Source organism: Pan troglodytes, chromosome 1 (assembly GCF_028858775.2).
Source record: "Pan troglodytes isolate AG18354 chromosome 1, NHGRI_mPanTro3-v2.0_pri, whole genome shotgun sequence".
Lineage (NCBI taxonomy): Eukaryota > Metazoa > Chordata > Mammalia > Primates > Hominidae > Pan > Pan troglodytes.
Genome location: NC_072398.2, coordinates 69,477,262 through 69,490,831, shown reverse-complemented (window position 1 = coordinate 69,490,831; position 13,570 = coordinate 69,477,262). Strand labels below are relative to the sequence as shown.

Sequence of the window (13,570 nt, the reverse complement as noted above, 5' to 3'; positions counted from 1 at the left end):
ACTGAATACAAAAAAAAAAAAAAAAAAAAAGAATCCCAACCCGACACCATGTACAAAAATTATTTCAAGATGTATCATAGACCTAAATGAAAAAATTAAAGGTCTAAAACTTCCAGGTGAATTAAAATACATTAATGACCTGGACAGGCAAAGCTTTCTTAGGACACAGAAGCAGTAATCAGTTAAAAGAAAACTGATAATGAGACTTCATCAAAATTAGCTTCTATTTAGGAGACCCCATTTAAAATTGAATAGGCAGACCACAGACTGGGAAGAAATATTTACAATCATACATCTAACAAAGGACTTATATTCAGAATACATAAAGACGAGTCTATAGCTCCATAATAGAAAGCCAAACAATTCTTTTTGTAAATGGCCTAACTTCACAAATGCAGATATGAGTGACTGATAAACATATGATAAACTCACATTTTTGGTGCAAGTATAAAATGGTACAACTACTGTGGAAAATGTTCTTACAATTTCTTATAAGTGTGTATTTATCCTTTGACCCAGAATTATACTCCCAGATATTTATTCAAAGTCTGTGTCCTCAAAGACTTATATGACAGTATTCATAACAGCTTTATACATTATAGCCTCCCAAAACTGGAAATAAGCCTACTATTCATCAATAAGGGAATTAATGAAGAGATTGTGGTACGTTTGTACAACAAAATACTATTCCACATATGTCCAACAATGATAGACTGGATTAAGAAAATGTGGCACATATACACCATGGAATACTATGCAGCCATAAAAAATGATGAGTTCATGTCCTTTGTAGGGACATGGATGAAATTGGAAATCATCATTCTCAGTAAACTATCGCAAGAACAAAAAACCAAACACCGCATATTCTCACTCATAGGTGGGAATTGAACAATGAGATCACATGGACACAGGAAGGGGAATATCACACTCTGGGGACTGTTGTGGGGTGGGGGAGGGGGGAGGGATAGCATTGGGAGATATACCTAATGCTAGATGATGAGTTAGTGGGTGCAGCGCACCAGCATGGCACATGTATACATATGTAACTAACCTGCACAATGTGCACATGTACCCTAAAACTTAAAGTATAATAATAATAATAAAAAAGAAAAAGAAGTAAACAGCTGATACATGAACCAGTGTGGATGAATCTGAAAAATAGTTGCTGTGGAAGTAAGTCTCATACAGCAGCATACTGTAGAATGTCTTTTATATTAAATAATACAATAGCCAAAGATAATCTATGGTGGAAAAAAAGTTTCTCTCTAGGGGTGACTGGGAAAGGGAGAGCTTTCTGAGGTAATGGAAGTGTTCTGTATCTTGAGTAGGGGTTTGGGTTACACAGTTCTGCATTTATCAGGGCTAACTGACTGGTAAACTTAAGTTGTGTGCATTTCACTGCGTGTAAATTTTACCTAAAAGTGAACAGATACTGATTTCTAGTTAATGCTGTACGTGCTGGCCTATTTTGGGGTAAAGGCTACTGATGTCTACAGGTCACTTTGAAATGTATATAAAAGATAAGATGGGTTGGTAGATGGTTGGATACACAGATGACATAGCAACTCTATAGTGGTAGAGTTCAGTATCCAATTCTTTCAACTTTTTCTGTTTGAAATTTTACATAAGAAAATCTTAGGGAAAAAAAGGAAAGATAAAGATGATTCAAGAGAAAATGACAGGTATTAAACAGGCAAAGAAGAGCCAACATGAATAATAAAGCCAAAGAAGGAAACAGAATGAAGCCTAAAAACTAGAATTCAAGTAAACCTTACTGAAATGGAAGATTTGAGGCTATGTGTTTTGAAGAGCACACTGCATATCTGACAATATCAACTCAGAATGACCAATATCAAATTTCTGGACTTAAAAGAAAAAAAATTTTTCTGGGCATTTAAACAAAAACAGCAAGTGACTTATAAAGGAAACAAAAGTTAAATTATTAGACATTTTCACAGCAATGTTTTAAGCTAGATGAAAAGGGAGTGACTTATATACTCAAAACATGAGCCAAAGATTCTTTAGCTAGCAAAACTGACTTTCAGTTGCAGAGAGCCAGACAAGCTATTATCACCATGCAAGAATTCAAGAACTCTTGTTCCCATGAGCCCTTCCTGAGGAATCTACTGGAGAATGAACATCAGAAAACCAAAATCACACTAGAGAGACATTGATAAAAGGACTGAAAGTGAATACCATTTATACAACTAAGATCAAATGAGGGTTGGGGGGAGAGAATATAGTGTTTCGTGGCAATGTACTCTGCTAATGTAGACAAAGTACAGTTACACAAAATAGTGGAAGAAGAAAGGGTGAGCATATGCAAAATTATTTTGTTTTGATTATATTGGTGGTAGTATTCTGAGACCATTGTTGTGTAATTTGATATAAAGCAAATGAATAATTAGATAATTCAAATTGTGTATACAAGGATATCCTAGTTACATAAATTGAGTTTGGAACATCTTGTCATACCAGACCAGCAAGGAAGCTATTAAAAACTAGGTTCACATTAGAGCTTAGGAATTCACTTGAAGAATTATTTCAGGCTACAATAAGGATAATAATTGCAATATTTTGAAGCCTATCAAATATATTTAATTCTGTGAGTTTATACGATACTAAAAAAACTGATGACTCAACATAGAGGATGATGGAACTAGTTCACTTTCTTTAAAAATGGTAAATAAAGAGAGCCAATCACTTATCTTGGCATTCCTAAATGAATTGATACAGCTGGATAAGCAAAGAGCAGGAGGGAAAGCATACATCTATAGAGTGTTCCAACTAAATAATGAAAAGGAATTGACAGAATGCTGCTGTTAAAACCCTCAAAGTAATGGATCTAGGAATTGACTAATAATGGCTCTTAACAACACCAAAAAAGAGACAACCAGATATTACGTGCCCCTCTTTAGAACATAGCATAACTTATAGTATTGTCAAAGAGATCAAACACAAATCTGATCAAGCCTGTGGGGATATTCATTATGCTAATTTGCAGGAAATAAAGTGTTTGTACTGCAAGATTGTCAGACTTTGAGAAAACAAAATCATGTAAACAGGATATATACACATATTTTAAGGCATAAATCTAAACTCTAAGAAAAGGATAATTAAAATTTCGTTGAAGGTGGAAGGAAAGTAAGGAGGGTGGGAGTAGAAATATATCAATTTATTTATTTCTTTTCTTTTCTTTTTTTTTTTTTTTAAGATGGGGTCTTGCTGTTGCCCAAGCTGGAGTGCAGTGGTACAATCATAGCTCACTGCAGCCTCAGCCTCCCGAGTAGCTGGGATTACAGGCACATGCTACCATGTCCAGCTAAGTTTTTTTTTTTTTTAAGTTGTAGAGGCAGAGTCTCATTATATTGCCCAGGCTGGTCTCTAACTCCTGGCCTCAAGCAGTCCCTCCTGCCTCAGCCTCCCAAAGTGCTGGGATAACAGACATGAGCCACTTTTCCCAGCCCATCAGTTTCTTCATTGTTCATAGTTGGGAGCCAATAAAGCAGAAAGCATAACAAAGGAATTAGGATAAAATATATCTGACATATTAGTAAATTGACTAACCTTTTAAAAGAAACTGAGTCTCAGGATCAGCTAGCAAAACTCAACTGTGTTTCGTGTACTGAGATAATAATTGAAAAAAGCAAGATGTACCTAGTATATGTAATCTATTATGTTGAATCATATTTGAGTTTTGATAATCTCTGGAACATTTTAACAAGGAACTGGCAATAATGGTTACTTCCAGGGAAGTGATTGCTAGGTGACTGAGGAATTTTTTGTTGTTGTTGTTGTTGTTGTTGCCAATTTAACTGAAGTGTTTATTTTTAAAATAGTTCCTGATTAAACTCACATCCTGTCTTTTAATAATCAGATCACTCAGCATCATTACAGTTTACCAAAATACAGATAAATTCTAAAGGAAAATGTCATTTCTGAATAAGAGCTGTCAAGTCAAAGTGATTGAGAAATCCAGATGAGCACTATGTTCTCATCTGCTTGTTTCTCTTGGTGCGGAGGAGAAAGCTGGAAGATGGCAGCTTACATTTTCATGACCAATTTAGCAGATAACAATCCAATGTAAAACTCAAAAATAAATTCACAACATAAATTGAGGAAACTGAAGCTTATTCACTTTAAAAACCAAAAGGATTGAGAATAATGTATTAAAATTCAAATGGGAGACTACCTGAAGAGCCAAGATGAGAATACATATTAGAAGGTCTTCCACTGAAAGCATTAACATTAGTATTAAAAATAATTTGCACGATAGATTAAAAAGGGAAAAATACACTAATTGAGTTTTTCAGTATAAAATGCATGTAAAGAATGAAGATAGAAGTCACTCAACAACAAAAAAGTCTCTTTAGATGTAGCAGGTTTTGTTTTTTAGGCTCAGAAATAAGCAAATTTATCATCCTAGGATAATACATACAATAAATGCAACATATTTATTGTCTTTCTTAGAATAATACCTACAATAGATGCAAAATATGAAGACTGAAGGCAGCTTTGGGAGAACATTTCACTTTTAACCCTTTGGAGTAGTTTTTTTTCAATGTTTTAAGAATTTATGTAAGATACAGTTAATATAAATGAGTGAAACTAAAACAATGTTGGTGATGCTTTTGACTATGGAATAAATAACTGATGATAGACAGTCCTTTTAAGACATACGAAATGTTTTCTGTTTAAGGAATGTATTTTATGTGTCTATCCCATATATATTATCTTCTGTCTTCATTTGGTATGACTTTTCTTCTTTTCTAAGGCAAGAAAATCAAACTGTATGCTATGGGAAGTACACCGATAGATAGCTGCTCATTTATTCCAACTTTTTTTTTTTTTTTTTTTTGAGACGGAGTCTTGCTCTGTCACCCAGGCTGGAATGCAGTGGTGCGATCTTGGCTCACTGCAAGCTCCACCTCCTGGGTTCATGCCATTCTCCGGGTTCATGCCATTCTCCGGCCTCAGCCTCACGAGTAGCTGGGACTACAGGTGCCCATCACCACGCCTGGCTAATTTTTTGTATTGTTAGTAGAGATGGGGTTTCACCGTGTTAGCCAGGATGGTTTCGATCTCCTGACCTCGTGATCCACCTCCCTCGGCCTCCCAAAGTGCTGGGATTACAGGCGTGAGCCACCGTGCCTGGCCTTTATTCCAACTTCTAAGGTGAAATAATAAACAAAATTTAAGGAAATATTTTTAAACAATTTCTGTACATGTCGGAAGTGATATTGAATATTATCTTTATTGGAAAATAGAGAAATACCAATAGTTTTATTACAACTGTTGTAATTTGTGCATTCTCCTCTTGTTTTTTTAAACACTTTTGCTTTATATTCAGACATTGTTAAAAATGAGAAGTGAAAAGTGCCCACCCTAACTTTTACTTTAGTTTACCACATGCTTTAAAAGGAACTTGACATTGACCTAGAAGTTTTATGGTAAGGGATTATTGGTCACTTGGTTTGTTTTATACTGGTATGGAAGTCAGCCTTTACTCTGTAATACTTGAGTTCATTGACCCTTTAAGATTTAGTTTGGTTGTCCAAGGACAACTATATATGTTATGTATCTGTTATCTAATGCTGTTTCATGTAATTTCTATTTTCTTGTGACAGGTAATTTTTAAAGAGCAACTATCACCAAAAAAATTAGGCTTCTTAAATGTGACAGAACTTGTTGGAGCTCTTAGTGACATTCTCCATGTTGAGTTCAGGGAAGGACAGCAAGACTTACTAGTGTTTGATGCGGATAAGAAGCCTCTACCACCTGGTGAGTGGAACCACAGTATGATGCAAACCTCATTTTTATTGTCCTTATGAGGACAAAGAGAAAACATGAAATAATGCCTAGCCATGAAATGTTTTATGAAATGACCTCCTTTCTGGTGGTATTTGTTGTAATAAGGTTAATCTGTATTATTAATAAAAATAATCTGAATTTAAAAATTTTGCTTTCTTGGGCCGGGTGCAGTGGCTCACGCCTATAATCCCAGCACTTTGGGAGGCCGAGGCGGGTGGATCACGAGGTCAGGAGATTGAGACCATCCTGGCTAACACAGTGAAACCCCGTCTCTACTAAAAATACAAAAAAACTAGCCAGGCGTGGTGGTCGGCGCCTGTAGTCCCAGCTACTCAGGAGGCTGAGGCAGGAGAATGGCATGAACCCGGGAGGCGGAGCTTGCAGGGAGCCGAGATCAAGCCACTGCACTCCAGCCTGGGTGACAGAGCGAGACTCTGTCTCAAAATAAAAATTTTTCTTGCTCTCTTCATTGTCTAGATTTTTTGATAATTCTGAAGGAAATAAAGTTCCTAAAATGGTGGTCTGATAGTGCAGTGGTTCTTAACTCAGGCCGTGCATCAAAAGCTTTTTAGAAATATATGGAGATGCAGAATAAATGGGTGTGCGTTGGGACCCAGCACTTGTATTTTTTAAAATAAACTTTTAATTTTAGGATAATGTTAGTGTTACAGAAAAATCATAAAGGTAGTACAGAGTTCCCATACACCTTTCACCCAGTTTCTTCCAATATTAATGCCTTATTTACCATGATACATTTATCAAAACTAAGAAATTAACATTAGTACATTGCTAGTAACTAAACTCCAGGCTTTATTCTGATTTTACCAGTTTTTCCAAGAATGTCTTTTTTCTGTTTGTGTATCCACTCCAGGATAATACCACATTGCATTTAGGGCACTTGATTTTTGGTGTTTTTTTTTTGCGGGGGGGAGGTGGTGAGGGACCTTCTTTTTCTTTTCTTTTTTCTTTTTTTTTTTTGAGATTGATTCTTACGCTGTCCCCCAGGCTGGAGTGCAGTGGCGCGATCTTGGCTCACTGCCACCTCCGCCTCACGGGTTCATGCCATTCTCCTGCCTCAGCCTCCTGAGTAGCTGGGATTACAGGCACCTGCCACCACACCCAGCTAATTTTTTGTATTTTTAGTAGAGACGGGGTTTCACCATGTTAGCCAGGATGGTCTCAATCTCCTAACCTCGTGATCCACCCGCCTCAGCCTCCCAAAGTGCTGGGATTACAGGCGTGAGACACCACTCCCGGCCATGACCTTCTTTTTCTTTTGAAGTTTTTATTAAGATAATTTTAGATTCACATGGAGTTGTAAGAAATAATACAGTATGATACCATGTACCTTTTACCTAGTTTCTCCAATGGCAACACCTCACAAAACTAGATTGCAGTATGGTACTTGTATTTTTATAAGCTTGAATGAGTGGTTATGATGGACAGGTTTTTTTTTTTCAAAATGTAACTACCTTTATTGATTTTTCTGATTATTAAAGTAACTCATGTTCATTCTGAATATATATAAACAGCACAGATGAGTAGAGAGAGAACATTTTCTATTATTTTATCCACCCCCCCAAAATAATGCTGTTAGAATGTTTATATAGCCTCCAAGACTTTTTCCAATGAATATGTAAGACATAGATAGATCTTTTTTTTTTAATCACAAAAGCTGCACATGCTTGTTTAAACAATTCCAACAATACAGAGGTAACTAGCATTAATAGTTTTAGTGTGTTTATTTTTGGACCTCTTCTATATGATATAGCTAATTATCACATGTATAATTTTTCCTACACAAAACAGTAGTATATAAATACAGATTTTCCCCAACTTATGATGGGGTTCTATCCCAATAAACCCATCATAAGTAGACAATACATTTAATATACCTAGCCTACTGAACATCATACCTTGACCTAGCCTACCTTAGACATGCTCAGAACACTTACATTAGCCTACAGTTGGGCAAAATCATCTAATACAAAGCCTGTTTTATATTAAAGTGTTGAATATCACCTGCAATTTATTGAATACTATACTGAAAGTGAAAAACAGTGTTGTATGGGTACTTGAAGTATGGTTTCTAATGAATGTGTATCACTTTCATACCATAAGAAAGTCAAACCACTGTGGACATCTGTATTATGCAAATCCTCATTTCTTAACACTTCATATACTGTGGGTGTTTTTTCATATTAGTACAAACAAGCTCATTTCATCATTTGAAGTTATATATAATTATAATGTACTTAACCAGTCTCCTACTGATGGACATTAGGATTGTTCCCATTTTTTCACCATCACAAAAAAATGCAGTGACAAATATTCTTGTACCTACATCTCTGTGTATTTATGACTTCATTTTTTAGGAGCCACCATGCTTGTAGGTCTGTCTGGAGTCTTTTTTTTTTTTTTTGAGATGGAGTCTCGCTCTGTCACCCAGGCTGGAGTGCAATGGTGTGATCTCGGCTCACTGCAACCTCCGCCTCCCAGGTTCAAGCGATTCTCCTGCCTCGGCCTCCCAAGTAGCTGGGACTACAGGTGCCCGCCACCCTGCCTGGCTAATTTTTGTATTTTTAGTAGAGACGGGGTTTCATCATATTGGCTAGGCTGGTCTTGAACTCCTGACCTTGTGATCCACCCGCCTCGGCCTCCCAAAGTCCTGGGATTACAGGTGTGAGCCACTGAACCCAGCCTGGAGTCTGTTTTAATGTGCCAACCTCTTGTAGTTATCATACACATGTAAATTTGAACAAAATACATGATTAACTTGAAAATTTCCTAAGAATTAAGGAATTGTATTATGGAATATTAAGTAGTTACATACAGTCTACGTTAAGCAACGAAGAATATTCCCTGTTTAATTTGAACAAAAAGTAAATTGAAATCAAGATGCTGAAAAAAATTAAGTCTTTAACTAAAGTTTAAGAAACCTTGGCTGGGCGCGGTGGCTCACACCTGTAATCCCAGCACTTTGGGAGGCCGAGGCGGGCAGATCACGAGGTCAGGAGATAGAGACCATCCTGGCTAACATGGTGAAACCCTGTCTCTACTAAAAATACAAAAAATTAGCCCGGCATGGTGGCGGGTGCCTGTAGTCCCAGCTACTCGGGAGGCTGAGGCAGGAGAATGGTGTGAACCCAGGAGGCGGAACTTGCAGTGAGCCGAGATCGCACCACTGCACTCCAGTCTGGGCAACAGAGCAAGACTCCGTCTCAAAAAAAAAAAAAAAAAAAAAAAAGAAAAGAAACCTTATCAGATCACAAGCCTCCCTCCCCCTAGCACAAATAATTTAAGATTTGTTCCCACCTAGAACTTCCCTTATATTTTGCCACACTGAAAGGTCTGCAAGGACAGGTTTGTATCTCTCATTTATCATTGTCTTTCTAGCACCTGGTGCGTTGAAGGTGCTTAGTAATGGTTGTACAGCTATTTTAACAAATATGCATAGGCTGCTCTATTGGCCATTTGAGATGGAGTTGTTTCATCAGTCAGAAATTTGTGTTTAGTTCAGTCAGGTAAGAAAATAGAAGCCAAAGCTTGTGTCTCCAGTCCACCTAGAAATTCATTGTCTACTGCTGCTGTCAAAGAGACTGTATGGAATTGCCCTTCAAAAAAACAAAAAGAGCCACAACAGAAGATTTGCAAGAAGCCTAATCTGGTGGTAAAGCCTTTACAGCTGGTGAGTGAGGTTTAAAGACTGTGCACTGGAGATTCAGCATTATGGAAAGTAAATGAATGTGTGTTTCTTTAAACCAAAATTCTTTTTAGAAAAGTCTTATTTCTGGATATATCATTTATTAGAAGAAATCATCTTTGTATTGAAGTTATGTCATATAGCATTCTTTCTGGTTTTCGTCTTTTATATAACTAGCTTTTCCTCAAGGCTCATTTTAAAGTTTTCGAATGGTTTTGAGAGTTGACAGATCTCTCATGATGTCTTGAAAACCCACAGGGGCTTTAGAGGGAAAACTTGAGAGGCTTCGTTTTGGCTGTGTGCCTCAACACTGCTGCAAATTGCCTCTACACTCATTCTCAATTATAGGGTGCTTTTATTTTTTTTCTTTTCTTGCATCTCCACACACAGTTCACCCTTTTTGTGTTCTTATCTCCCATTACTTATTTTGTTGTTATTAAGGAATCATTGCTTGCTCTTTTTCCCTTCTACCCTTTCTACCTGGCTTCTTTCATGGAAGGAAAAAGTTTTGTTTGGAGAGCTGTCTGTATTTTCTGGAGGAAAATAGAAGGCCTAGAGGAAAACAGTATGTTTCAGAATGAGAGTATTTGAGAAATCCTGCTTTTAATTGGAATACTAGTCTGAAATTTAACCTATTAAAGTTACCTTTGACTGCTGATATGAGTAGCATAAGAATCCACCTTGGTTCAGCCTGGATGTTTGAAGTATCATATTTTCAATTTTGTATAGGGCAATTGTGTAACGCTTTTAAACTCTATACCGAATGTCATAAGGTAGTAGTTTTCATATTTTAACATAGGTAAGAATCACCCAGGGAATTTATTTAAATGCATAATTGTGGGCCCTATTCCCAGGCATTCTGAATCAGTAAGTCTGGGCTAGAGTTCAAGAATCTGTATTTTTATAATTGCCCAAGTGATTCTGATAAAGGTGATTCATGAAATATACTTTGAGAAACATGCCATGGGGTTTGAAATGTCACCAAGAGATTTTTAATTTTTTTTTTCTAACTTATAGCAAGTAGAAACAAACAAATCAGAGCTCAACCTGGCAATGGCAAATCATGACATCCCACCAGATGCTGTGCCGGACAAGAAATTATGCAGACTCCCACCATTAGACACCAGTTCCCTCATAGGGGTCTTTGTGGAGTATATCATCTCTCCTAGTCAATTCTACATCCGGATCTATAGCAGGGATTCGTCAGAGTTACTCGAAGATATGATGATTGAAATGCGGTAGGAGTCTGTTGTTTTCAATGTGTTTTTCACATATCTCTTAAATCAACAGTTCTCAAACATTTCGGTTTCAGGACTCTTAAAAATTAAAGACCCAAGAGAGCTTTTTAAATCAGTATTTATTGTATAGAAATTAAAACTGTAAAATTTTAATATTAAAATAATTCTCGTGTTAATGTAAGTAACATTTTTATGAAAATAACTTTTTGTTTAAAAATTTAGAAGGGTGGCATTGTTTTATCTTTTTGTAGATCTCTTTAATATCTGGCTTAATAGAAGAAAGTTGATTTTTCATATTTGCTTCTGCATTTAATCTGTTGAGATATGTTGTTTTGGTTGAAGTATCTGAAGACATCTGGCCTCATACCAATGTGTAGTCTGGGAAAAAGTATTTTAACAGCTTTTTCAGAAAATTGTGAATATTCTTTTTTGATAGTATGCTAAAACTTGAGAAATGGTAGTTTCTCAAATGTTATTTGGAATTTGAACTTTTTATACTCTATTATGTTAAAATCCACTGGTCTGCCTCTACAATTTGAATGGATCTAAGACTGGCAGTGTAATTGCTGGCCCTGGTGCAAAATTAAAATGCAGTGCTCCCTGTTTAAAAATTACTAATTTCAAGATGGCAATAGCAGAATATTAAAGCAAGCACAAAGCTGCTTCTAAGCATGGATTCAACCTATCCCTGAATGGATCATACAACTTTATAACATCATGTGTTGGTCATTTGGAAAATAACTAGTTTGCTGAATTATGCAGATCTTCCAAATGTTGACACATTTCATTATGCAGTATAAAAATATCACATTAATATCATCACTGATCTCAGAAAAGTATTTAGTATTGGGAAGCTGTCAAGCTCACAGTGGTGAATGCAACATTTCCAAAATCCTTTTACTCGAAAGTTTGATTTTTGTCATTGACAACATGTACTGTGAGTTGTTTTCCTTGAAGTGACAAGCTTGCTTCATTTTTGAAAAATGTCAAATACCCAAGTCAACTTGCTAGTGGTTCTTTCAAGCAAAAATGATATGAAAGAAATGGCTAGTTCGTCTTCCAGGTAAAAATCATGTTTGTGGACTATACTTTGAGAACTACTAACTTATATTATCTCTTTTCTCTACTAAAAACTGTCCTTTGTTAGCAAACACCATGTAAAATATGGACATTTTCAACCACTTTAGATTTATTCATGAACAACAATGTCTGATTTATAAATTGTTGTCATAGAAAAATAATTTATTTCATTTTATTTTGTCTCTCAAAAAACATTCCATGTTTTTAATTTGACAATAGTATGTATGCTTCTACTCCAGGACACCTGGCATAATGTAAGTCACATAATCACTTGGTAAAAATACATATTCCATTCCAGTATGCCCATGGGACATTTGTACGTGTTTTAAAAGCACACTCACTGGCTCTGTGACCTTGAAGTTACTTTACTTCTCTGGGCCTAGTTGTCTTATCTCCAAAATGAGATAATAATAATACCTACTTCACAGAGTTCTAAAAATTAAAGTACTTGGAGCATAGCCCAAATGTTAGCTGCTGTTATTATTAATACTATAGACTGGGTACAGTGTGGTTCATGCCTGTAAACTTAGCACTTTGGGAAGCCAAGGTGGGAGGATCGCTTGAGCCCAGAAGTTCAAGATTCATCTGGGCAACATAGTGAGACCCTGTATCTACAAAAAAATTAAAAATTAGCTGGGCATGATGGTGCATGCCTGTAGTCCCAGCTCCCCAGGAGGTTGAGGCTGCAGTGAGTCATGATTGTGCTACTGCACTCCAGCCTGGGCAACAGAGTGAGGCCCTGTCTGGGGGGAAAAAAAAATACTGTAACTACTCTGTGCTTGGTGTCAGAATGTTGAGGCACTTGTGCTACAAGGATAAGTAAGACATGGTCCTTTGCCTTTGCAAATACTGTGATTAGCTTAAGAAGATAGGAGATACATGGGATATTATAAAAGGGAGTCGTTCTGCCTGGGCAAGGTTGAGGAAAGCTTCACAAAAGAGATAATTGAGCTAGGCCTCAAAGACAAGAATTTGCGAGTCAAGGAGGTTATGAGTGGGTATAATCAGGTCCAGTCACTGGAACCAAGGCCAACATTAACAAAGGAGTAAGTGGCGTGCGCTGGAAACAACAATAAGGAAGTGACGTTAGCACCAGGTGAGGTTGCAAGAGTCAGGAAGGGGGAGAGAGTGACTGATGTGATGCTGGAAGACTAAGAAAAGGCTAGATGCTGAATACCATGGGAAGATGTTTTATCTTATTCTGGGGAAGCACTGATGGTTTTAAGAAAGCCATTGGAATGAAGGGATGAAGATCTATTAGTGGACTAGTCTTGATGAGAGTGAGACTAGAAAGGAAGAGATAAATTTGGAAAATGAAAATTGCCAGGTGACAAGAAGGGTGTTGAGAAGAATAAGAAAGAGAAGGAGATGATGAAAACTGTTTGCTTTAGAGACTGGGCAGGTTTGAGCTGGGGTGAAAACTTATTAGTAGAAGTTCACCTGTAGTGTCTCTGAGTTGACCATGAGAGTCACTGGCAATGTTGAATAGATGGTATGAGTTAGGATTAGGTTTAGCCACTGTTAGATATAACTTTATCATAGTAGCTTAAAGAAGATAAAAGTTTATTTCTTCTTCCAAGAATAGTCCAAATATACACAATACATTCTGATATGATAGTTCCGTGGTGGGAGGGGGACACAGGTATAGAATCTTGCTGCTCCAGAATAGTGTGTTGTCCCTGTTCACGTGGTCTTGGGTGTGGCAGACCACTACCACCACCCAGTCATCCTGCCAGCT

General features: G+C 36.8%; 1 protein-coding gene across 3 annotated transcripts in view; it reads left to right on the top strand.

Annotated features, from left to right (window-relative positions):
• Positions 1-13,570, top strand: part of TDRD5 (tudor domain containing 5) — a 91,872-nt gene that overhangs the window by 33,512 nt on the left and 44,790 nt on the right. For all 3 annotated transcript variants that reach the window (XM_003308619.5, XM_514031.7, XM_009439117.4), the window contains exons 7-9: positions 5,628-5,781; positions 9,327-9,499; positions 10,532-10,752. In XM_003308619.5, coding sequence (XP_003308667.1) covers positions 5,628-5,781; positions 9,327-9,499; positions 10,532-10,752 — 548 coding nt within the window. The remainder of the gene's footprint in view (positions 1-5,627; positions 5,782-9,326; positions 9,500-10,531; positions 10,753-13,570) is intronic.